At 36.5% G+C, this 26,469-nt stretch overlaps 1 protein-coding gene across 3 annotated transcripts in view; it reads right to left on the minus strand.

Moving 5' to 3' along the window:
* Window positions 1-12,436: 12,436 nt before the first annotated feature.
* Window positions 12,437-26,469, minus strand: part of LOC127630786 (cAMP-dependent protein kinase type II-alpha regulatory subunit-like) — a 30,440-nt gene continuing 16,407 nt past the window's right edge. For all 3 annotated transcript variants that reach the window (XM_052108564.1, XM_052108563.1, XM_052108562.1), the window contains 9 exons: window positions 23,226-23,261; window positions 22,452-22,588; window positions 22,022-22,128; window positions 17,131-17,284; window positions 16,769-16,870; window positions 16,538-16,612; window positions 14,566-14,631; window positions 14,010-14,148; window positions 12,437-13,600 (listed from right to left, as the gene is read on the minus strand). In XM_052108564.1, coding sequence (XP_051964524.1) covers window positions 13,476-13,600; window positions 14,010-14,148; window positions 14,566-14,631; window positions 16,538-16,612; window positions 16,769-16,870; window positions 17,131-17,284; window positions 22,022-22,128; window positions 22,452-22,588; window positions 23,226-23,261 — 941 coding nt within the window. In that variant the 3' untranslated portion in view covers window positions 12,437-13,475. The remainder of the gene's footprint in view (window positions 13,601-14,009; window positions 14,149-14,565; window positions 14,632-16,537; window positions 16,613-16,768; window positions 16,871-17,130; window positions 17,285-22,021; window positions 22,129-22,451; window positions 22,589-23,225; window positions 23,262-26,469) is intronic.

A 26,469-nucleotide genomic window follows, 5' to 3' on the forward strand; every position in this document is an offset into this window, starting at 1 on the left:
CATTAACATCAAAATCAAATAAACACGTGCGTGCACACACACACACACACACACACACACACACCTCAACTCCATCCTCCCCTGTATATCCACAGTGTGTGATCCTACAGCCCTGGATGCCAAACACGGGTTAAAAACACTGGTCATGAAGGTCAGCTTAATAAGGTCATCACACTGACCCTTCTGCAGAACCCGTGCCATTGGTGGACCTGCATACATGCAAGTAAACACACATGTACTTAGTACACATAAACATTGAAAACAGTAAATTGCATTACACACACAAGCACACACCAATGCAAAATGTAAAGTGGGGCCAGTAATACCATGTAAATAAATACATTGCATACCCATGGGTGTGCTTAGTACATGCAATACAAACATATAAATCATGGCTGACTTATCTTGCAGGGTGCTCAGACTTTCTTCAATGAACAAATTTAAACTCCTGCAGTCTGACAATAAACTGACAAACTTTTGAGCAGATACAAATGTGAACATATAAATTAATACAGTATAATATGAAATAACTACCAAGATTAGAGCATCAGATTCTCACATCAGAATATATTTTTAGTAAACTTCTTAACTCAAGTAAGGAAATAAATTTGATCGCCCCATTATAGTGGTCGTTTGGTTCACTGCTCCTGGAGTCACTTCAGTGACAGAACTCATTTGATTAACGAAACTGAACAAGAATTAGAGAAACCCATCACAAATCTCCACTACATATAAAACTGTGGCTCAGTAACTCACATTTTCAGATTCTATCATGGTTAATCCAATTATTTGTATCTTATTAATGGATGGCAAAGCCTTGCATAGACATGCAGGTTTGTGAAACTAAGTAAGGGATAACATATAGTCATTAGTCAACTAATCATTATCGAAAATTACACCTAGTAGGGTGATAAGCATGAACATGCAGTTTAGTGGTTATTAAATATTATAATATTTGACAGCAGAATGCCATGATCACTCAACCAGAATGAAGTTCACAGAGCAGTGTAAGAATCATTTTAAAAAACTAAGCATGTGAGGTTTAATGGTTAACATATAACTGCATCTTTGTCTGCACAGCCAGCATTAGAAACAGTTTATATTAGTTTATAGAATTAATTTGGATAACTGAAAATATGGTTATATTCAAGTTTTTTATAGTTAACTGAAACGAAATTCCATTAAAAAAATTTTTTTTAAATACAAATATAAAATGTAAAAAACAAAATCCATAAAAAAGCTAAACTAAAACTGCCCTGCATTGTATTGAAACTAACTCAAATTAAATAAAAATGCTCATAAAATAGTTTAACTTGTGCATGTTACACATTTTTTGTTTGTTTCTTTTATAATCTTCCATTTGTTGCATCACAAGCACACCATCTACTGGACAAGATTTTCATGCAGGAGAATGGCCTGAAGGAGATGTACCTGCTGCTTTTGGGGGTTCTTTGAATACTGTGCTCTGCCTGTGGGGCAGCGGGGCCCAGCTAAACATTGAGTGCAGCAGTAGATGTTTCCATCCAAGTTACTAATTTAATTTATACCAAAAAAAATTATACACACACACACACACACACACACACACACACACACACACACACACATATATATATATATATATATATATATATGGAAAATTGCTAAAATAATTTGCCAATAAAGTACCATTTCCACCCCATGTGTTCAAGAGATCAAAATCGCCACTTCTGGGGAAATTGGCGCGAATTACGTCAATTAATAAAAGTGCCACAGAAGCAACATTTGATGCTATGCGATGACATCGATGATATTCAATTATGTATTTGCATGGCTTGTTGAGGTAAAGTCACATGGCATTTTTGATGTGCATCTATTTTCCAATATACATTCTACAGGAATATATTTATCAGTATATGTGTTTCCATCGTATTTACACGCATGTCTTCTAACTGAATAAAAACACAGTATCCACCTCAAGCCAGCATAAACGTTTTTTATTAGAGGTGGGGAAATTAGCGATATGTTAAAGTATTGTGATATTTTCCTTGTGATATTGTATCGATATTTGCATGCCAAATATCAGTATTATTATAACAAAAAAATCACATTTAATACTGTGGTCGGGGGATTATGCAGTTATAATACTTTACATCAATGGTTCCCAACCCTGTTCCTCGAGGCCCACCAACACTGCAACACATTTTGTATATCTCCCTTTTCTGACACACCCAGTTCATTCTTGGAGTCACCACTAACAACCTGATGAGTTGAATTAGGTGTGATTGATTAAGGAGGTATCCAAAATATATAGTGTTGGGGGGCCTCCAGGAACAGGATTGGGAACCACTGCTTTACATAATCACACTCCCTCACTCAAATTCATTATGATTTTATAGTAGTAACATTAAGAGGTATTTTGACCAACAAAATTGTATCATATAAAATAGGCTAACCTTTTTAATTGAAATCAATTATAGCTACTTTTGTGTATTGAAACTGTTGTAATAAATATAGTTTTTGAAGTGCTCAGGCTACTATTGTATTGCTACATTGACCTAACCACAGAAATAGGGAGCCAATATGGTGTTATATGCTTATGGCTTTGCATTATATTGTACATAGATATTAGGAAATAAACTGGCCAAGTTTTGTAAACTGGCACTTTTATATTAATTTAACAATGCATTTGGTGATTTGGAAACAGTTCTCTTAAGTCCGATGAATGCAAATGATAAACATTGAGTGAAATATCGCAATATATCGTTTTGAATCACAATATACCAAAAATAAAGAATTACAATAATATTGTATGGTGGCCTAAATATTGATAATATATTGTATCGCTAGTTACCTTGTGATTCCCACACCTAGTTTTTATCTATGTGGTTCCATCCAGCATTTTCATGCAATATTCCAAAATTCTCATATAAATTCATGGATGGAAATCCAGCTAGTGAGACACCGTCCAGCTCGATTGGCAGACCAGGCAAGTCATCTCACTCATTGCAACTAGGCCAACAGATGTTAACGCAGTGTGGTTTAATCGTTAATGTGTCATTTACTGTGAATATCTGTGATGATAAATCTAAAATATATTTACAGACTAAAATAAAAACTAAACTAAATCTGACAAACACAGTTTGCAAAATAAACAAAACTAAATTATTTGAAATTGGAAATGAAATAGAAATGGTAAAAAGTAATTAAAACTCAAAACTATAATGACCTTTTTTCAGTTGTCAGTTCAGATGACTCTTCAGACACACAAGCAGAGTAAACATTAGCAGAGCATTCTGTGTGTGTCTCTTACCAGGTTGTCTTTTAGTTCAACAATGTCTCCAAGAATCGGAGACTCCATAAACTCATAAACGTGGTCTTTTCCATGTACTTTAGTCTAAAGAGAAAACAAAACATTTTCAAAACACACAGATGGTTTGTTAAAACAAAAGTGCAAAAGTGTCACTTAACAGAGATATCTAATAAATAATAATAATAATATAATTTGTATAATAATAGATAAATAAAATCATGAATATATACACTGGTGGCCAAAAGTTTGGAATAATGGACAGATTTTGCTGTTTTGGAAGGAAATTGGTATTTTAATTCACCAAAGTGGCATTCAGCTGATCACAAAGTATAGTCAGGACATTACTGATGTCAAAAAACAGTGCCATCACTATTTGAAAAAGTAATTTCTGATCAAATCAAAACAGGCCCCATTTCCAGCAGCCATCAATGCAACACCTTATCCTTGAGTAATCTAGAAAATCACTTGCCATAATATCAAACACAATTGAAAAGTATTTGGTTGATTAAATAAAGCTTAATACTGTCTTTATTTATGAGTATGCAGTTGACAGCATGCAACAGACTGGCATGTCCTTAAGGTCAATATTAGGTTAAAAATGGCAAAGAATAAACAGCTTTTTGTTTTGAGGAATGAAAGCTATACAATGCTTGAAATTGCCACAAAAAAATAAAATTCCATACAAAGGTGTACACTAACGTCTTCAAAGACAACTGGCTCTAACAAGGACAGAAAGAGATGTGGATGGCCAGGTGTACAACTAAACAAGAGGATAAGTACATCAGAGTCTGATAAATAGATGCCTCACATGTCCTCAGCTGACAGCTTCATTGAATTCTACCTGCTCAACACCAGTTTCATGTACAACAGTAAAGAGAAGTCTCAGGGTTGCAGGACTTATGGAAAGAATTGCAAACAAAAAGCCACTTTGAAACAGAAAACAAAGAGAAAAGTTTAGACTGGGCAAAGAAACACAGACATTGGACAACAGATAATTGGAAAGGAGTGTTATGGATCTGAAATCCACTGAGAATTTGTGGAATTTAAGTGCTACAGGAAGTGTGGGGTGAAATGTCACCTGAGTATCTGGAAAAACTGACAGCTAGAATGTCAAGGATCTGCAAAGCTGTCATTACTGCACGTGGAGGATTTTTTGATGAGAACTATTTTAAGTAGTTTAAGAAGTTCTGAAAACAAATTCAAGTTGTAATAGTAATTTTTATGTAATTAATGTTATTAATGTTCTGACTATACATTGTGATCAGTTGAATGCCACTTTGGTGAATACAAGTACCAATTTCTTTCCATAACAGCAAAATCTGTACATTATTCCAAACTTTTGGCTGCCAGTGTATCTGTAAACTCTTACATTTTACTCAGTCATCAGTGGACCAAATTAATATACACTGGTTCAGCAACACTTTGCATTCCTGAAAAGCCACCACAATGACTTAAGTCTTTGAGCACACACAAACACTGACCAGCATGTGACTGACATCTAAGATGGAGCAGTGATGGTGTGTGTATGTGGGAATACGTTACACCAATTACACCTTTCGTTCACTTTTTGACCCAGCTCTCCGTTAAAAGCAGTCCGGCGCAGTCAGGCAGCATGTTCTCTCGATAAACTGCAAGCTAGTTTGAACTCAGCTCTTGTAATTCTGCATTCACTGCTAAACAAGGAGCATGAAGACAGAAAATCTCGGGACATGTACTTGGAATTCCTGCCGTTCACATATTGTAGAGAAATTTCCTTTAAAGCCTTCTGAGACGAGTAAGGTGACGTTCAAACTTAAAAAATAAATAAAAAATAAAATAAAGTTTAATGTTCTCTTCAGTTATATTTTTAAAACCAAATCCTACATTTTCCAGAACGTTCCAGGAGGCAGGTTTTAGTGTAGCAAATCTTAAAAGAACTGATATGAATGTTCTCTAATGGTAATTTTTAGGTTCTATTTGAAAAAATATAAACTTTCGTTTCCAGAACGTTGCTGGTAGGTTTTTATGGGGCAACTGAAAGATAACTAACAGAAAGTTTTCTAATGGTTATTTTTAGGTTTTATGTTCGTTCACATTTATCATTATCATATTTGATTATTTTTCATAAACGTTTCAGAGGGGTTGATAGACAACAATTAAATTAGCACAAATCAGTAGCTTTCATTAGTTAGTTTAGAAATGCCCATTCTGGTTTTGAAATGCCCACTGATTTCTACACTGAGATTTCCTAGTTTCATTGGATAGTTCAGAAATGCCCATCCCAATTTGAGGAAGGTCACAGATTTGAAAACACCCATTACTGTTCTGCAGAAACTGTACATTGACATTGACTATTTCATTGGATAATTCAGAAACGACCATCCCGATTTGAAAACGCCCACAGATTGAGAAACGCCCATCATTGTTTCCGTAGACCCTATACTTTGATGCAAACATCCCCTAACTAATGTAAAGCTTCCGATAAAACTATGGTGCATTAGAAATATTAAAAATGAATTATGAAGGATAAACAGCAGATGAAGCTACAAGAAAATCATGTTGCTATGTTTGTAAAATAGGCTACAGTAAACATTTGATATATGTCTGTATATTGCATGTAAATTGTTATGCTGCCTATTATTTAGCCTTTTTCTCCTCTAAAGCAAATTTCAAAGTATAATTTTTTATATCACATTATTCACTGCCCGCATGTAACGATTATAAGGCTCAACATGTATAAATAAACCGTGCCTCTCCTCCATGAGGCTGCAGTTATTTTGGGTATAGTGCCAGGCGGACGAGATGGACCCAGATCATTTCAGACATGTGAAGGCCATCGTCAGCTATATATATATATATCAGTCAATACTAAGAAATATAATACATCTTGAAAAAGTTTATTGATTCTATTTTTGGTGACTATGTTTCTGGTGCCATATAGACAAGACTGTCCAGATTCACATACTTGATATAACCTGCTATCTGAGTCTAACCTGGTTTAATCACGTTTTGTATTTATTGCTAAGGAGTATGTGTTTGTAAGGGTATCTTACGGAACATCAAGAAACAAATGAATGTCCTTGTTTATTCCACATTAAATATGGAAACATGAAACAAATCACCACTGCAGTTTTCTATTCTATGCAAACTGATGATGTTTTATATATGTATAATTTTTTAATATTTAAAGATACTATGTATAATTATTTCATCATTATATATTGAATTATTGTTATATGAGGGGCTTTCTCAGCAAATATTTGTATATGCGATTAATCACGATTAATTAATCGGGACATCATGTAATTAATCAAATATTTTAATCGATTGACAGCCCTAGTTTTAAGCTCAAATTTGAAAAAAGAGATAATTCACCCAAAAATGAAAGTTCTGTTATCATTTAGTCCCTCATCTTGGTCCAAACCTGTTTTGACTTGCATCTGTGGAACACAAAAGGACATATTAGGCAGAATGTAATCCTCAGTCACCATTCACTTTTATTGTATGGAAGAAAGTATGCCAGAATGATGACAGAATTTTCATTTTTGGTTAACTATCTTTAAGTCATAAATAAATAAAATACAGCAGCCTGAAAAATAAAAGGGAGAGTTCACCCAAAAAGGAACATTTTGTGTCGTCATTTACTTACAAACGAATCCTGAACAGTTCTTACCCTATGAAGCAGTTTCTTTTAGAACTGCTTAGTGGGAATTTCTGTCTATATAGTGCATATCCATTCACCTTTTTTCTGCTCTTTTTCTTCTGTTATGAAGAAAATCATCTTCATACCCACACATCAGCTGTGTGTTCTCTCTCAGTTTATCAGTGGTGGGAGTGATCATGAAGACCACTCCTTCTCCTCCGTTTGTTCGTGTCAGTGACCGAGACCTGACAGAGACTGAGCTTCATCCAGTCGACTCCATCAATGATTTGCACCTAACACACTCTGAGCAGCACAACAAAAGTATTTTCTAGTGTCAGAGAGTGCTTAAGATCTAAAATTGATTGATCTATGTCCACGGCACTAAATAACTGATTTGTGTCATACCAAAACACTTATGAAGATAGTTTGTAGGACTTTAATAATTAATTCCACCAATGGGAGCCTTCAGATGCTAGACAGAATAGTTGTCTGTCAAATGGCACTACCCGTGAGAAGACTCTTGTGTGGGCAGACTGAGTGATATATGCACTTCCAGTAGGCGGCGCTTTCTTAACATGTTCAGCTATTATTGTATACCTCCTCACTCTCGTTCTTATCTTCAGTTTTTAGGTGAGATGATCAGTTTTATCTCTTTCTATCCAATCATGTTTAATTCTGAAATTAATATGTTTTAAGGTTAGACTTCAAGGTAAAGTGTGTAATTTCTGCACCCATAGCGTCACCAAATGTATTAGCTAAAGTGATTTAATCACCCAGATCGAAACACACATAACTCCTGTTTGAGCTAATTTTGCTGTGTCAGGCTGGTTTGGCTTAAACAAACAGTGCTTTGACCTTTTGGAGAAATAAACCTACAAGGGGTTTAAAGGAATAGTCCACCCAAAAACTAAATTTCTCTCATCATTTACTAAGATTTTTAGAAGAATGTGTTTGCTCTATTGTTCCATGCAATGCAAGTGAATGGGGACCATAACTTTGAAGCTCTAGTGTAAAAGGAGTTACACTTTGGTCTACTCTCTCCTAAACTGACCTGATTTCTTCAGAAGACATTGATTAAACCACTAGACATGGAGTCTTGTGGATTACTTTTATGCTGCCTTTATGTGTTTTTTTGAGCTTCAAAGTTTTGGTCACCATTCACATGAACTGTATAGACCAACAGAACTAAGATATTCTTTTAAAAATCTTAATTTGTGTTTCGTAGAAGAAAGTTATACACATCTGGGATTGCATGAGGGTATGTAAATTATGAGAATGATTTTTCATTTTTGAGTGTAGCATCCCTTTAATTGTAGCTCACTCTGCACATTAAACTGGCATTAGAAAAGGTATTTTAGCTTCACTTCAATTCACACACTTCACCTTAAAAGGGTCTATTCAAACATATAGCCTATTTATGTTTCATCAAATGACATCTGTTTCTGTTACTAACACTTCAGTCCAACGGAGCACTGCTTTCCACACACTCTTGGAGATGGTGAAACAGAAACAGCTGAAGAAATCTCCCTACTCTTACAAGAGCTGCACAAGATGCACTTTAAACTGACTGCAGTGGGCAATGAAAAGTGACCATGAATATTGTATATACCACTCAACACAAAAGCACATCAGAAATTCGGCTATACCTTGACAACACAGAGGAGCACTGATCAGGAGCCTGGTACTGATGGAGACATTCAGATCATCTTGTGTGATTCTCTGTCTTGTCTTATGTCATTCTAAAGGTATCTGCTAGTCCATTGTTTTCCTCCAAGACATTTACTTGGCTTTATAACATTTTTTTATGAGCAATAAGATATGACAGTTTTATGGCTGAAATTTCTCATAATATGTTTTAAAAGTGCTATTTGTGTAAATGTGAAGGAAATCAGCACATAAGGCCATGAAGAACTCATGCCCACCACATTTTTCTGATTCAGCTGGAATTTCAACTGAACTGTCATCAGACTCATTAGTTTTCTTACCATTTCACTAATATTAAATGGACTCAACACATCATCATAGAAAGGGTTCAAAATAGACAGAAATGTAAAGATTTTCATGGACACACGTGAGCAATATGTATATGATATGGAGTCAATTCGAAAATGTTTTAATTTGGTAATTCATTATGGCAAAAAAATGTCACTCGTTAGGAGCCTTGAATGGACTACAGTGAGCTCTTTTGAATGATTGTATAATGACAATGACTGTATTATTTAGAACCATGATGCTCCATTTTGAATACATTTTGTTTTACAATGAATAAAATGTGAAATGAAAAAGTGCTTACAATCTAATTGTGTTTTTTTTTTTTTACATTTATTTGGCCATTCTTGGTTGAATCAGAAAATGTGTTTAAGTCAGTGTGCTTTATAATCAAAACAGAAATCAGAACAACAAAAACACATACAAATTTCAGACACCTCTTTTCTCAGATGCTTCTTGTCTTACACTGCTCTTCGCTACATCCTTCATAACACACACTTGAACTTTGATCTTATAACATTGAGATGATCAGTTTCATAGGAGTGATACAGAGGGCTCATGTACCCTGAGTGAGGGTCCCGTAGAGCATAGCGTGCTTAGTTGTTACACATTCTCTCACTGCAGTGTCTCATGCCAGCCTGCAGGACAGCAGCATACTCCCTTAAAACTGACCTAATGTACTCCTGCAAAAGAGAAATAATTTACTCACTCTCAGTCCAGTATGGAACAACATTCATGAGAATCAAAAGCTCTGGCATGGCCTCCCTGATTTCTGCTCCCTTGCCACTCAGCAGGAACAGAGACTAATTAGCAGAGAAGGACCATTTCTCTTCAAATGAATGGGAGAAATTGGAATGCCCAATTACCTTTTAGATACAGACATTGCCTGTCAAATTGCATTTTTAAGCTTAATAGGAGGTAAAGAAGCACACTTTATGCTACCAGTTTAGTCAGAATTTACTGCTGTTTTTAAAAATGTTCCTTGATCGTAATCTTGACCAACCATTTTTGAGATTTGTGTTTCCCAATTCACGTAGATAGGAGCTGCACTGGCATGACTGGAAATAGCCTCCCAGGAAAATTCCAAAGATTGCCGACAGTGGACTGACATGCTAGAAATGTAGGAAACGCCACTCAAACAAGACTGTTGTTATCAGCTTTATCAGGATATGCAGAATTGTAAACTCGTTTAAATGTATGAAAAAGAAACATGTACTGAAAGTAAATGGTGACTGTCAGTCCCAAATATTCCGTAGATGAAAGTAATTCATATGGGTTTAAAATAACTAAGATGAAAGAGTTTACATTTTTGGGTGAACTATCCCTTTAAAGCATTTGGTTAGTACATGGGCAATGTTAGACCATAATCCCTGGCACACACATGTACTGACCTTGGACCTGGAAAATTGGAGGAAGTACACCGACATGGAGTCCTCACAGCTGGCCGAAGTCCTCAAGTCCTTGTGTATCCTTTAGCAAGTGTGAAATGCTGATCAAATGTGTGGGTTTTAGAGAGGTTGTGCTATAATGATGTTTGCAGGCCCAAATATGGCGACAAATCTTAAAATGGGCAAAGTAAGGCTGTTCTGGACATTGCAATTCAACATGGAGTCAACTGATTGTTAGACCCATATGAAGCTCATTTAGCCTTTTCACTTCAAATTAACTACAGGACTAGTACTCCCAAAATTATGACAGAAATGTGTTGTTTTATGGATGGGGGGTTAAGGGCAGGATTTAAGATGGACATTGATGATGCCTTCCTTTAATCTAGACTGATAGTGATGCACAAGAACATACTAAACAGTACGAAAAACAATTCCACTGTCACAAATGCCGAAGTGTCGACAAAGCTTGGCTCAAGAGCACAGACCCCAGTCATTCGCCACAGGCCGCGACGCTGTTCTCTAACAGGAAATGACGTGTTTCATTTAACACTTATAAATAGGGCATGAGCTTATCTTAATGTTATAGTAACAATATATCAAGGTTGGCAGCTTGAAAATAACATGAACGCTATGCAATAACACTCAATAGCAAACCATATGACAATTGACAGAACGACAGACCGGTTATTTAGCAACCAAGAAGGTCAAGAAAGAAAAAGACAAACCCATATAAACTCAGAAATCAGTTATGCGTCTGCTGCATTCGGAAGACGTGTTCATTTTATTTTGATTTAGTTTATGAGCTTTAATCTCTGATACATACGTGCTGGTAAATTATTTCGCCTTCTCAGCTGACACAGCAGCTGTCATTGAAACACAGTCTTCTGCTGAGATTCAACATAGAAACCCGCAGTAGCTACAGTCAAAAAGCTGTTACAGAATTGTGAATTTGCCTGCGCGTAAACGTTTAAATAAGCACTGTTTCTTCAGTATAGCCATTAGATAACATTATACGTGTTAACATGATTTTAGTGTGATAAAATGACTTCACTTACGAACTTTGTGCAAAGTTTCCAATACTAGGATTACAGGGTTTAGTTGTCATGACAAGGTTAGAAAGCCATTTTAACACACAAAACCCACGATAACATGTATAATGTTTACGTCTTGTGGCTGTACTTTTGAATCTATTCGTTTTCGGCATTTATGGTCTGGCATTATTTACTTCCATTGAAAGTGCCATACTATACCATAACAGAAAAAAGTGTTTTTGTGGTAGGCTAATCAACATTATGCTACAAATGCTGTTAAAGGGATAGATCACCCTAAAATGAGAATTCTCTCAGCATTTACTCACCCTCATGCCATCCCAGATGTGTGACTTGCTTTCTTCTGATGAACACAAACAATGATCTTTAGAACATCTCAGCTCTGTTGGCCTATACAACGCAAGTGAATGGTGACAAAAACTTTGAAGCTCCAAATTGCACATAAACACAGCATAAAATAATCCATAAGATTCCAGTGATTAAATCAGTATCTTATGAAGCAATATTATAGGTAGGCCTATGAGTGAGAAACAGTTCAGTCCTTTTATTTTTGATGACTCGCATTCTTTGTGCATATTGCCTACTGGGCAGGGAGCGAAATTTATGGTAAAAACTGACATAAATATTGACCTTTTTCACACCCACACCTATCATATAATTTCAGAAGTTAACAATTTAATCACTAGAGATGTATGGATTATTTTTATGTGCATTTTGGGAGTTTCAAAATGTTGGCACCCATTCATTAGCACTGTATACTGTAGACCCACATAGCTAAAATATTCTTCTAAAAATCTTTTTGTTCTGCAGTAAAAAGTCATAAGGGTGAGTAAATGATGAGAGAATTACAATTTTTGATGAACCATCCCTTTGAGTTGAACTTGTATTGAACCCTGGAACATTCAATTAATGGGAAGTTTATGAAGGAATCATACAAGTACCTCCCTAATGAGTACTTCCTCCTACTTAGAATCATCCAATAGATTGGATTCATTGTTGCATATTAATATTTATTCTTTGTGACTCAGATGAACACACTAACAACCCCTCCCAAAGGGGGGAAAATATTTTAAATAAATGCAGACAAGCTGATTTATCCAAAGTTTATTAAAAGTACAATCTGTAAATGCTGAAACTAGCCAACCTTCAGTGGTGATACCCAACTAACAATAACAATCCATTCCAAAATATTTTTATAGTGCCTCCATTCAAAAGTTTACAAAAACAAAACTGACTGCTGACATTTAAATGGCACTGTTCCAGTAATTACAGGCCGCACCTTTTACCACACACACACACACACACACACACACACACACACACACACACATTTGCAACGTAAGAGTCCGAGCAGGTTACCAAAATGTCTGCTTTATTTTTCAGGATGACTTGTTCAGAGAGACTAAAGGGAAAATCTGCACTAGATTTTACCTCGCATCCTCAAAATGGGGGGGGGGGGGTCAGCGAGTCAATCTTTAACAAAAATAATATACAATAATAATAATAATAATGATATTAGTAATACATTATTCAATACAACGTGGAGATTAAGTGAGAAAATCAGTCACTGTGGATACCACCAGCAAAAACTTTTATGCACCAACATCAGGGAAGGAAACAGGTCATATTTAAACAAGTGTTTATCAAAGCTTTGAATCATCATAAAATGCTCTAAAACTTTGTTACATTTTTGCACTTTTTTTTATTTTTTTGAATTTTTTTTTATTGAAAGATAACTTGTTTAAACATAGATTTATTTTTTATCTTATCTTTATTCTTTTCTTTGTTGTGACTGCAAGTGACCATGAGAAAGAAATGGGTCCTTGGCTGGGGATTTTTGGTGTAAGTGAACGTGTGTTTGTGTGTATGTGTGCGCACATCCTCTCCAGGCTGTGGTTGGTTCAGGGTCACAGCATTTGGGCTGGTAATGCTTGTTTTTCATACCGAGCAGCTGAAGCAATGACAGTAGGAGTGTGTTTGTGTGAGATGATTTTTATGTGCGAGCACGTTGGTTGGAGTATGAGTGCACATAAAAAAGAAATGTGTGCCTACAAAATGATTTCGGTCTGTGTTGTGTATAGTGTGTGTGTGTGTGTGTGTGTGTGTGTGTGTGTGTAAGGCACAGCCAATCTGTCTCAGTCCCTAAGGTCCATGCTGGATCCAAACAGAGCCACCAGTTGCTCTTCATAGTGGGTGATGTTCCTCTTCATGATCTCTTTACAGGGTCCCAGCAAACGCTCAAAGGCTTGTATATCGATCACTAAAACACACACATCAACCATATATCATTATTAGAGACTAGCTAGCACTGAATTGCCTGCACTTGTCAAACATTTTACTTCAGTTCTTTTTCTGTGTTGAAATGCTACACTGAAACAGCAAGAATATGAGATTTTTTTTAAACAGCCAATAGGGTTTAGTTATGTCAAAGCCATAAATCACAGACATAAATAACTGGACAAAAATCTGTGTATAGTAGTCAATTATTTTTGGTAAATCTTCCACAAAGAGAACGACTGTAATTTTCAACTGCATGTATCAGCTAAAAATGATTTTGTCAAGGTTTGGGAGCACACTAGCATATAGATGACCACAAAGCTAACAGACACAAAACTCAGATTTTGATTTCATTGGGTTATTTAATACAAAAATATAAGTTATACAATTACCCAAGCATTTGATGTCCCCAATAGCATAGGCCGAGGCAGCTCGTGGTTTATTGGTGACAAGAGCAAGTTCTCCAAAATACTGCCCTCTGCTGCAGCGAGCAATCTCAACCTCAGCATTATCACGTCTGTCTGCTTTCGTCTGAGAGAGACAGAGATTAAAGGTGAAGTGTGGACTTTCTGCACCACTTGCATCATACAACCATACTACTTTTACTATTTCTGCCATTTTAAATTCTGTTATATTGCTCAAAGCAATGTTTTGACAACCACAGCATTACAGTGTTTACACTTTTTCAGGAAAATAAACATTCAAATGAGTGACTTAAAAGTTGTCTCTGCATATTAAGTTGTGAAAGTATTTTATTATTCAGAAATTACACTCTTCACCTTAAAAATCTATTAATCTTTTCAAATAGTAAAACTATTTTTTATTTATTTACAAACTGAGCAATTAACAGATAATATAAGAGTGATAATATAACCATAAGTTATACTGTGGTCACCATTTTTCCATAAGAGATGAAAAAAATATAAAAGATGGAGGGAAGATACTCACTTTACTCTTCATCATAATCTTTACCTCTCCAGACTCCACAATGTAGAAGCAATCAGCCTTATCACCCTGGCAATACAACAGCCCATAATAATAATGAATAATGATACAATCGCATTAGTCAGAGCCCTGATCTTTAGCTTTGCTCTATTATTATAGTGCTATAATTACGCCTGCTCTATGTGAGTGTGGCGTGGTTATTTTAGACATTCTTTAGCTGCTGTGAGAGTTTGAGAGCTGAACAGAATGATAACACTCTCACCTGCACACCCACTGACTAACACACAATGAGCCTTATTCATGAAACACAAGCAGAACAAATTTCTGTGCAATTCGTTCATAAATCCATTCTTACGTAAATGGCACCTTTTCACACTTCTGGATTTCGGAATGCAGAAGTAAATTATTGCTTTGATAGCAGTAAATGGGAGTGAATGGGAGACTAAGACAAATATAATTTTTGCTTACTCATTTGCTCCAACAGCAAAAGAAAAACGGCATTATTATGTTTCTACAACTTTCCAAATGAAGAAAAAAAAATAGAGATGAATTACGACAATCAGAAGATGGCAAATTTACTGTCAATCTCTCAAACCTTATCGCATCTGTAGTAATTTGTTTTATGCCAAACTAATTCCAGGGTAATATCAAACAAATTATATAGATAGAACTGTACACTTTACAATTATACAATTGCGAATATGAAAAAACTTTGCTATATTTACGCTGTAGAATTAAGGTGGAAACACGCTTTTACGTCAGTGAAAATGGTCCATTGTTGCATTGAATTGAATGCAACGGTCTATGCAAGAATGGTTCAACAAATGATTTACTCAGAAATTCGTTCTGCTCCCGTTTCATGATCAAGGAATAGTTCACCCAAAAATTTTAATTCTCTCATCATTTAGTCACCCTGATACATCCAAGATATGTATGAATTTGTCTTCTATAGAACTTAAATGAAGATTTTTAGAAGACTATCTCAGCTCTGTAGGTCCACACAATGCAAGTAGATGGTGATCAGCACTCGAAAGCTCCAAAAACACATAGGCAGCATAGAAGTAATCCCTATGACTCCAATGATCGCTTTGGGTGAGAAACAGATCAATATTGAAGTCTTTTCACTATATTTGTTTACTTCCAGTCACTCTCCAATGCACTTTCATGAGAGGATCCAGTTCACGCTGTCTCATTGTGATGCAAGCAGGCTGGAAAGTTCAAATGAAAGCAAAACCAGTGATGCTTGTGAACAGTGTTCTCTTGTAAACAAATCGAACTGCACTTCCAGTTGTATCATGTCAGTTCTCACGTGAACATGCCAAAGCGCTTACATCGTGCGAGAGGCTGCGTGAACCGGGTACCCTCATGGACGTGCATTGGAGTGCGATGTGAATAGGACTCAAATATTGATTTGTTTCTCACCCAAAGTGAACGTATTGCTTTAGAAGACATACATTTAACCACCGTTTCATTTAATTTTATTTAGAATGTCTGAGCTTTTTTTGAGCTTTAAAGTGCTGATCACCATCCACTTGCATTGAATGGGCCTGTATACAGAGCTGAGATTTTTTTTTCTATAAATCTGTTCTGCAGAAGAAAGAACAGACCCTTTCTCAGAATGCACATCACTTTTCTCATACATTTTTGCAATGACTTTTAACTTACTGTCAAGATAATTTTTTTAGTGAGTGTACCGATAAGTCAGTTCCCCTTCAGATAGGTGTCTTTGCAGAGTAATCACAGGTGTCATTCATTGCATACTATAAACATAACTATAGACATGTTCCACTAAATTTGTCAACCAGAAGGTGTCTAAATTCTTTTACACATCATTTTCAATAACTCCTTGTGCTTGTACAATCTTTCTTCAAAATAAATGCCACTTGGTTTAATATTTTGTTACCTAATGCAATTCTTATGTACAGCTTTAAGTGCCCTACTCTTGGGGACCACTGTACTCAAATAAACAGCTCACCTGCATAATGATTCTCTCTCCATCCTGAAATGATTTTACGCCCAAGACGTCAACAATCTTCATCCTCTCGGACAGCTGACAGAAAAATGATGTCATTATTTGATCATTTTATTACCCAAAAATATTTGTTACCTCCTAAAACTGCTCAACGTTTGCTTTAGCTTTACAATCCTGACATTCTTTCATACTTTTAGCAAATAAATAGATTTTCTCCATCTGTCTTCGTCTCACCTCTAGTGATTTGAGCAGTGGGATAGACTCTATAAAGCATTCGTACATCCTCCTCTTTTTCGCATTGTTCTTCACTACGAGTCTACGGAAGGTTGCTCGGTCCTGAAACAGACACAGGGATCAGGTGAAAACATTTTGAATATCAGAATACATTTTGGATTTATGCTTCTATCACACGTATTTTCAGTGTCCAAGTTTGTTCTGAGTGAAATTAAATGAAAGAAAATGAAGCAGTAACTTCTTAGCATTATGAAAATTAGGTTGCAGCCATTCAGTGTTTCAACTACATGTCCACGAGGTGGTGCTGTTACAGGGCACCAAGTCAAAATTGTTTGCTGTAAGATGCTCTTTCACACACTCACCAGTGCCCAGAGGGCTCCCTCCTCTTTAGCAACGATAGTTGCAGCACGTGGAGTGTTGTACATGAGGGCCAATTCTCCGAAACTGCCCTTATTATTGTACTGACCCACACAGCACCCCGCACCACCCTTCTGTACCACAATATCAAACACACCCCTGCAAACACAAACATTTGCATAATATAAATACACACAGTTAGTGTTGTAGTAGCAATCTAGTTATTACAATTCTATTATTCACAATTTTATAATGATATTCTGACCTCAAAGTATTAACACATAATATGGTTTAAAGAACAATGAATAAGACTTAACACAAATTCAGTTCCTCTCACATTTTAAAACAAAGGTGCAAACTTTAATTTTCAAAACTTCTATTGTGCCTGGTGGAGATTAATTTAAATATTGTAATTAAGCGTAATATAAAAAGGCGGATGATGATTAGGGCTGCATTAACTATAGATAAAATCAACAAAAGACAACAATTTGACAACACTGTCGGTTAGTTTGGTCTGTGCACTTTCGCACAGAGAACATTCTTAGGTCAAGTCATTTTACAGTTGTGAAAAAGCCTATTCATATGAAAAAAGACATCTGAAAAATGGTGGGGAATATAGAGCAAGCTGCAGCAGAAAAAAACTGTGTGAAACCCAAGCTCTCCAAACCATTGAAGCACTTTACAGTGTTTCCCCTTGCAGCGGTGCTGTTGTGCTCACGTCCAAGAGCCCACAACGCTAGATCCGTATTTATGCATATCGGCTTAAAACAACTATAGAATCATTACAGATGTGTTATTCATGTTCACCTTGTCATGTGTGTGTTTACTGGGGACTTTTGACACAGAGTACTCTGAGGTAAAATTTCCTAAAACATCTGAAAATTTACAACAATCTCACTGGGGTTACTTACCTCTAGTTTTTTCAGATAGAATGACTTGACAGAGAAGTATATAGCCTAATTATGGCCCTCTACTTCAGTCATTTGTTTCTCAGCAAGATGTGATGCTGAGAAACAATCATGTGCTGAATTGATCCTTTGCTAAGCTCAATCCCCCTTTGTAATGGTTGCTTGCTCTGACAAGCTCTGCAGAACTCCCCATTAGAATGAAAAGGAGATTGACGTGAACAAAGCGTTTTTGGGCAAATATTCTCATAAAGAATAAAAATGGATAGTATTTTTACGTTGGCTGTTATAAAGAGTGACACTGCAATCCATATTTATTAAATGTGATATAATTAAATTAACATATATGTTAAAAACTCTAGGCAGGGCTTAGCAAAGGGTCAATTACATTTATGTTGTTGTTCTTGGCAGATACAGTTAACAAATATTTTAATAGGTAGTTCAAGGGCAGTTGATTAAAAAATAAAATATGTTATCATAACTTCTTAAGTCTGTATGGATTTCTCTCCTCTGTAGAACACAAAAGGAGATGTTAGTTCTTGCGTGTATGAGGTAGCGTTCCTTTCGTTTCATACCAGCCGTATTGTAGTTTCAATACCATATTGTCACAGTAAAATTAGAGTTTAATTTCATCATCGAAATGGTATCACAATTCATTCTTAAATCTTTTCACAAGTGAAAATATAACTTTTCAACACATCATCATTGTCTTTTTTTTTGACAAACTTTTATTCAACAGCGGTCTTGCTTGTGATGTATTGCTTCATTATTATTATAATTATTATCATAACAGTGAATATTACATTTTACTATGCTTTTGTAATGTATTTCTGTCACAATTTCAGGGCTCTAGATTTTATTATTGTGTATTTTTTGCTGGAATCTTCCCTTTCCGGATAAACAGTCTGTGACACTTAAGTCACGTCTGAAATCTCATCTCTGTACACTGGCATTTGAGTGTAGGACACAGTGTGAGTGTTTGTGTATGCGGTAATTTTTAAATGTTATGTTTTAAATATTATTACTGTGAAGCACTTGTTTTAAATGCTATATAAATAAAGATGAGTTGAGATTAAAACACAAATGCTATGATTTATTTATATAAATACATTAGTTTACATGTGCTGAGTGGTTCACAGTAGATTAGTACACTGCTCTGTCATCTGATACATGATTGATTCTCAATATGTATGAGCTGTTGGATTTATATATTCAAAGCACGCAGCTCTTCCAGACTAACATTGCAGCCTTTAGCAGTTTAATTAATTACACTAGAACATGCCACAATTTAAATTTGCTAAATTGTTAATTTCAGTGTAAGGAGTAAGAGATCACGTGCTCAAAATGAGAATTTTAAAAGCAGTCGTGTGCAAGTCATATTGCGCGCTGGTACCGGATAGAGTCCTGCTCGGTACTACAGAAACACTGGGATCATTACATCGTTTTTATTTTAGTATCGACTTGGTACCGAAGTACCAGTTCTACTGACTACAGTACCAGCCATATTCAAATGCGCACAGCTGACTAAGTCTGACAAGTGTTATGCGAGTATTAAGAATATTAATGAACCATTTGAAATCTCAGCAGCAGCGCTCATAATTTAGCAGTGGCGGTGTTCCGCTTTTGAATGTATATAGCAGAAACACTGCTTTATATTAAACAGTTCAAGGTAATACGCATATACTGTAGTGTTTAGTGGCCAGGTTGCCATGTCAAGTGCTGTTTAATGTGGTTGTGTTGCTTTTCACCAGGACACATAGTAACTTGCATTTGAATGCAGTATTCTTATCTCTAGGTTATAAATTCAAAACAATGCATGTATATCCATTGTGTAAAACAACCTATTGTATACAGTGTATAACACTGTTCCTGTTTAAATTTAAAGAGAGTATACCCCTCACATTTAAGAAATGACACTATTATACAATCTGTACACTCACTACTTTACATTGTAGCAGTGTAAATTTGCTGTCCCCTCAAAATAACTCAACACAAAGCCATTAATATCTAAACCACTGGCAACATAAGTGAGTACACCCCTAAGTGAAAATGTCCAAATTGGGTCCAATTAGCAATTTTCCCTCCCCGGTGTCATGTGACTCGTTAGTGTTACAAGGTCTAAGGTGTGAATGGGGAGCAGTTGTGTTAAATTTGGTGTCATCACTCTCACACTCCCTCATACTGGTCACCGGAAGTTCAACATGGCACCTCATGGCAAAGAACTCTCTGAGGATCTGAAAAAAAGAATTGTTGCTCTACATAAAGATGGCCTAGGCTATAAGAAGATTGCCAAGACCCTGACACTGAGCTGCAGCACAGTGGCCAAGACCATACAGCGGTTTAACAGGAAAGGTTCCAGTTACAGGACAAGGCCTCGCCATGGTCGACCAAAGAAGTTGACTGCACATGCTCAGCGTCATATCCAGAAGTTGTCTTTGGGAAATAGAGGTATGAGTGCTGCCAGCATTGCTGCAGAGGTTGAAGGGGTGGGGGGATCAGCCTGTCAGTGCTCAGACCATACGCCGCACACTGCATCAAATTGGTCTGCATGGCTGTCGTCCCAGAATGAAGCCTCTTCTAAAGATGATGCACAAGAAAGCCCGCAAACAGTTTGCTGAAGACAAGCAGACTAAGGACATGGATTACTGGAACCATGTCCTGTGGTCTGATGAGACCAAGTTAAACTTATTTGGTTCAGATGGTGTCAAGCATGTGTGGCAGAAACCAGGTGAGGAGTACAAAGACAAGTGTGTCTTGCCTACAGTCAAGCATGGAGATGGGAGTGTCATGTTCTGGGGCTGCATGAGTGCTGCCGGCACTGGGGAGCTACAGTTCACTGAGGGAACCATGGAATGCCAACATGTACTGTGACATACTGAAGCAAAGCATGATCCCCTCCCTTCGGAGACTGGGCCGCAGGGCAGTATTCCAGTATTCCAGTATGATAATGACCCCAAACACACCTCCAAGACAACCACTGCCTTGCTAAAGAAGCTGAGGGTGAAGGTGATGGACTGACCAAGCATGTCTCCAGACCTAAACCCTATTGAGCATCTGTGGGTCATCCTCAAACGTAAGGTAGAAGAGCACAAGGTCTCTAACATCCACAAGCTCTGTGATGTCTTCATGGAGGAGTGGAAGAGGACTCCAGTGGCAGCCTGTGAAGCTCTGGTGAACTCCATGCCCAAGAGGGTTAAAGCAGTGCTGGAAAATAATGGTGGCCACACAAAATATTGACACATGGGCCCAATTTGGATATTTTCACTTAGAGGTGTTCAGTTATTTGGAGGGGACAGCAAATTTACACTGTTATACAAGCTGTACACTCACTACTTTACATTGTAGCAAAGTGTCATTTCTTCAGTGTTGTCACATGAAAAGATATAATTAAATATTTACAAAAATGTGAGATGGTGTACTCACTTTTGTGAGATACTGTACATCCTTCATAAAGCGTGCGTGCATGTGTGCCCACTAATCAGAGCATAGCATAATTTTGATCAAATTAATCTTTTTGATCGATGCAATATTTGTTATTCAATGTTTAATTAAGCCATTTAACAATTTAAAATGTAATGCAAATGTTAAACAATTTACTTTTCAAACTTTATGTGTAAAGCAATCTGTGCTTTTTCTAGTAACTATGTTGTAATTATATTTTAGACATTCTTACTCACAACATAAAAATACACTTAATTATTTTATGTTTTTTTGTAAATTGTTTGAAAGAGCATTATATAAGTTGTGGAATGGCATGCATATTTTAAATATTGCTGGAAACAAAAAAATCGTTTCCTTGTTATCTGATTAATCAATTATGCAAGGAAATACATGACAGATTAATCAATTATCAAAATAGTTGTTATTTGCAGCCCTAACCATGATATACAGAATATTGTTATAACATAACCCACCATAAACCATCCTGTTGCACAACGTTATCATTAAACACACCTGGCTACATCAACCCATTATTAAAACACACACACACCTCTCTATTACATAAAAGTTGTCCCCATCATCTCCCTGATCAATTACGTGTTCCTGTGGCTGCACGAGAACCTCAAACATGGCGTCCAGCACCTGTGAAAACTGCTCCTGTACAAGTAAGAGACAGAGAGAGAGTGATGAAGTAACAAGTGCTTGTGTTACTTCAAGCTCTTGTGTTACTTCATGCTCTGTTATAATGCAGAAGAGCATTGTAACAGAATGAACTGCCATTTATGTATTTAGAAATCACTCTTGATACAGAAGTGCACTAAAAGACATCAGCAGAAAATCTGTAGTTCAAGTAATAGTAAAAGCAAACCTGTCTGACTGGCCCGAACACAGTCCAGGAGTGACAAAACCTGGATGACGTCAATCTGTTTACTGCTTTATAGCCCTCATATCTGAATGATTGTGTGTGCGTGCTTGCTTACCTGATCGAGAGCTTTGAACAGCAGAATGTCCTTGCAGGCCTCCTGTAATCTACAGCGCTGTTCGTCAGTTTTTGGATGGACAACTCTCGGTTCAGAGTCTTCCTCATCATCATCAGGGTTAAAGGCCTCCGCACACACTGAAAAGAAATTATAATTGATTTACATAAAAGTCATCGCCAAATTAGCATACAATCAGTGCACTTAAAACAAACACTCTTTAGCTGGGATTTGGCGACCCCAGTTTTTAGAGCAGTCAAGTGACATTGCTAAATTAAGATATTAATAAAATGTATGTTAATTAACATTTTAAACAGTTTAACTGCATTTTAAACAGAAGACAGAAGGTAGGAGAGGAAGACATGTAAATTAACTGCAATTGTTTCATGAGTATAGTTTGGAATGTGTAAGCTAACAATGTTGACAAACTGGACAATGCTTCTGAAATTCGCAATTTAAAAAATTAGGATTCTAATTGAGTTAAACAACTAGGCTCTACTCAATATTCTTTATAGGTAGCATATCTTGATTCTTTCACTTGATGTGGGACTTCAAATATCCCATGCAGAGAAAGGTTATTCATATCTTTAAAGAGGGGATTTTTACTGGAACACAATTGAAAGGGGCAGAATTATTGGGCATATACAGTCAGAGCGACAACATTATTACTATAAAACAAACAGTGGGAAATGACAGAAAGGCAGGGCACTTATCTTACACACACACACACACACTTTAAACCACATGATTAGTGCAATGACGTCAAACAGAACTCACCCGACACTCTCCGGTTAAATCTGCTGGGGGGAGGAGCTACAGAGCAAGAGAGAGAGAAAGAGAGAGTTAATGAATCTTTAAATTCTTGTGTTTACTTTGATACTATACGCTGTAAATGACAACTGAAAAAATATACACAAAAACACATTAATCCCAGATGATGTTAATGATCAAATTCAGTTTCAAAATCTCACATGTGCCCTACAGTAACTGAGTGGGTGTGTTAAATATTCTGTGAGGTTAGTCAAAGACCTGTCCTACAGGCTGTACCAGTTTAGGAGATTGTGATTGTGTGTGTTTTTGAGAGATCACAAATGAGTGCACTAGCATGACTCTCACTGTGCCGTTACAATCCATCAGTCCATTATCTCTTTGGTGTAAAACTAGCAAAAATCTCTCCCACACAAACACTCCCTTGTTAGTGAACTACACCTTAGTAACTGGTTTGCTCATGCTTTCCAATAGCTCTATACAACATATGCACACATATTGGTTTCTCATAATGTGTAGTCATGCTAGAACACATCCAAGCAGTAATTAACCTGCAACATATATTACACACACACACACAACACACATTTTGCAATTCACACGGCACACCTACAATATATGAGTTATACTCAAGTTAATGCCACTGAATTGTGTGCTATCACATACAAACATTCAAATGTACACCTCTCAGCTAATTATTTAACACTGAGTGTGTCTGTACAACATACAGATAAGGCAGCTTGATTAACAGCCATGTTGTGAGAGTACTCAAAGTATCGAGTGTGCGCATGAGCGTTTGAAGTATCGTGAGATGGGGTGCTTCAAACTCACGTGTAGGGGATATCAAGTGGCCAAAGTTGCCATGACAACAAAATATAAGGAAGACCTCACTATTGCTATAACAACTATCCCCCCAATACACACCCACTCACTTGCTCTTGGCAACCAGAGAGAGAAAAAGAGTGTGAGACTCAAACAGAGTGACACAGGAAGGAAGAAATGGGTATGTGGGAATCGCATGGTATGGAAACACTGCTTTACTCACAATTTGTTTTTGCAATAATAAATTTCTTTGCATAAATTAAATTAGCAACTTGGATGGAAACCCCACTCAACTTAGACAAGATGCACAGCGTCGTGTCACTGGTATCACACAAACAGATTGGTGCAAAGGGGTGTCAATCCAAAACAGTAGCTGGGCTTCCATCAAAATGTTTTATGTGCATTTATGAAAATTTGACTAAAGAAAATGCTAAACATTGCGAATTTCCATGAACTGTAAACATGCATTATCTTAAGGATATTTTCATGGAGCAGCTGAATGACCTCTTTTTTTCGGGGAGAGTTGTATTTGCTGTAAAGCAATTGTACATTATGATTTTAAATGCTGCCAGGAGACGTTGCAGAATAAGTGTCAGAGCTCACATAATGATGGCTAAAATGGCTATTCCCATCTTCCGACAGCCTTCATATACATGGGAGTGCCCATGTTCAAAACAGTTCTGGTGGATTGAGGACCCACTTTAATAATGATCTGTGGGTGAAGCACTTTTAACTAACCAGGGCTACGTTTGAAGAATCGTGCCATGGTCGAGCCTTTTGTTGAGCCAGTCACGACAAGCTCTCACACAACTATACCATCCGATGAGCACATTGCCATTGTGCTTTACAAATGGTCATGACACATCACTGTTCATGCTAATAAGCCAATTCCATCACTTTAATGCACATTTTAACTAATGCGAAACACCAGAATATCCACATAAAATGTTATGCAAATTTTGAGAGTTAATTTGTATTCCAAGCATTTCCATTCAGGATTTCTTATGTATATTTGTACATAAAACTTGTTGGATGGAAACGCAGCTAGTGAATGTACAGTAATCACCGTACAGACAAGAGTTATATATAAAGGTTTTTGTACTTCTTTACAAATAAACAAAATTATGTCTAAGTGCAAACTTTAAGATTAGAAAGAGGGACATTTATCATGCAATTTCTCTATGCATTGTCTATGTAGCCAAAGCTTTAGTTCAAGCTGTCAAAACACAAAACAACTAATTTGTGACAGAAAAATTGCCAATCCACAATGTATCTTCTAGCCTAAAGTCATCAGTATATGTCCCTTGATTATGATTTGGGTCAAACTTAATGTACTTTCATGGAAAACTATGTGAGAGGTATAGCAGAATTTTGGGCAGCTACCTGGAGTTGTGGATGAGCGCCAACCATGGATGGCGAGCATCGACGACAAATTGTGTACATTAATAGAAAACAGTGGTTTCGATTTTTAGGATGCGGTATGGCCTGACGCATCTGGTGTGTGACCCCCATTAGAGTTGGGGGTCTGTATAAATCCCTAACCTACAGTATAAGCAAAAGCAATAGTGATGCTTGTCTTGTCTTGTCAACAATGAATAACTAAACTTAGAATTGTCTTGTCTGTGTTTTTTTTTTTTAAAATCTCCCTCAGTGACATTATTGATATTCTTACAGTCTTATCACTCACTAACTGCTGGCAAATATTAGCCAGGGAGTGACAGTAATTCTAAAAGAAAACAGTGTGTGTGTGTGTGTGTGTGTGTGTGTGTGTGTGTGTGTGTGTGTCTGTGATCTAATGGTATGGCTAATGGTATCCCTTGGCCATAATGCACTGATCAGTGACTGAAATAAGTCATGTGAAAGTCAGCAACTATACCACAAACACACTAGAGCTCTGCTTTCTCACACACAAAATTATGCATAAACAATAAGGATGCACACAAATATGAATATAGGTACACAAACCAGTGGTTCAAAAAATGTTAAAAAAAAAATTAAATGCAGATTGTAGGGTTGGGTAAATAGATACATTATCTGATGCATTACGATCTTCATGTGAACAATCTCAAAATAAATTCTTAAATCTTTTACTGTATGTGCCACCCTCCACTACAATGAGAGGAAATCACTTTCATTTGCAACCAAATTCCATGCTATGCACCTAAAATGTTGTATTTATTTGGCAACTGTCTGTTAAATGTTAAGATTGTGTGGTTTAGTGGTGGAGTATTTAACAGAGAGATCCTTTCACTGCGTGTTGAGAGTAAAAGTTGTTCCATGTAATGCGTATCCAAAGACGAGATCCATCCCATCCTAATAATGTCTCTTTTAATATGCTTTGTTCTTTACAGTCAGTCAAAAACAGATTGAAAAAACAAAAAACAAATATTTAATGCTAATCACACATAGGGATGATGTAAAGCATTCAAGT

This window comes from Xyrauchen texanus, chromosome 37, assembly GCF_025860055.1.
Source record: "Xyrauchen texanus isolate HMW12.3.18 chromosome 37, RBS_HiC_50CHRs, whole genome shotgun sequence".
Classification (NCBI taxonomy): Eukaryota; Metazoa; Chordata; class Actinopteri; order Cypriniformes; family Catostomidae; genus Xyrauchen; species Xyrauchen texanus.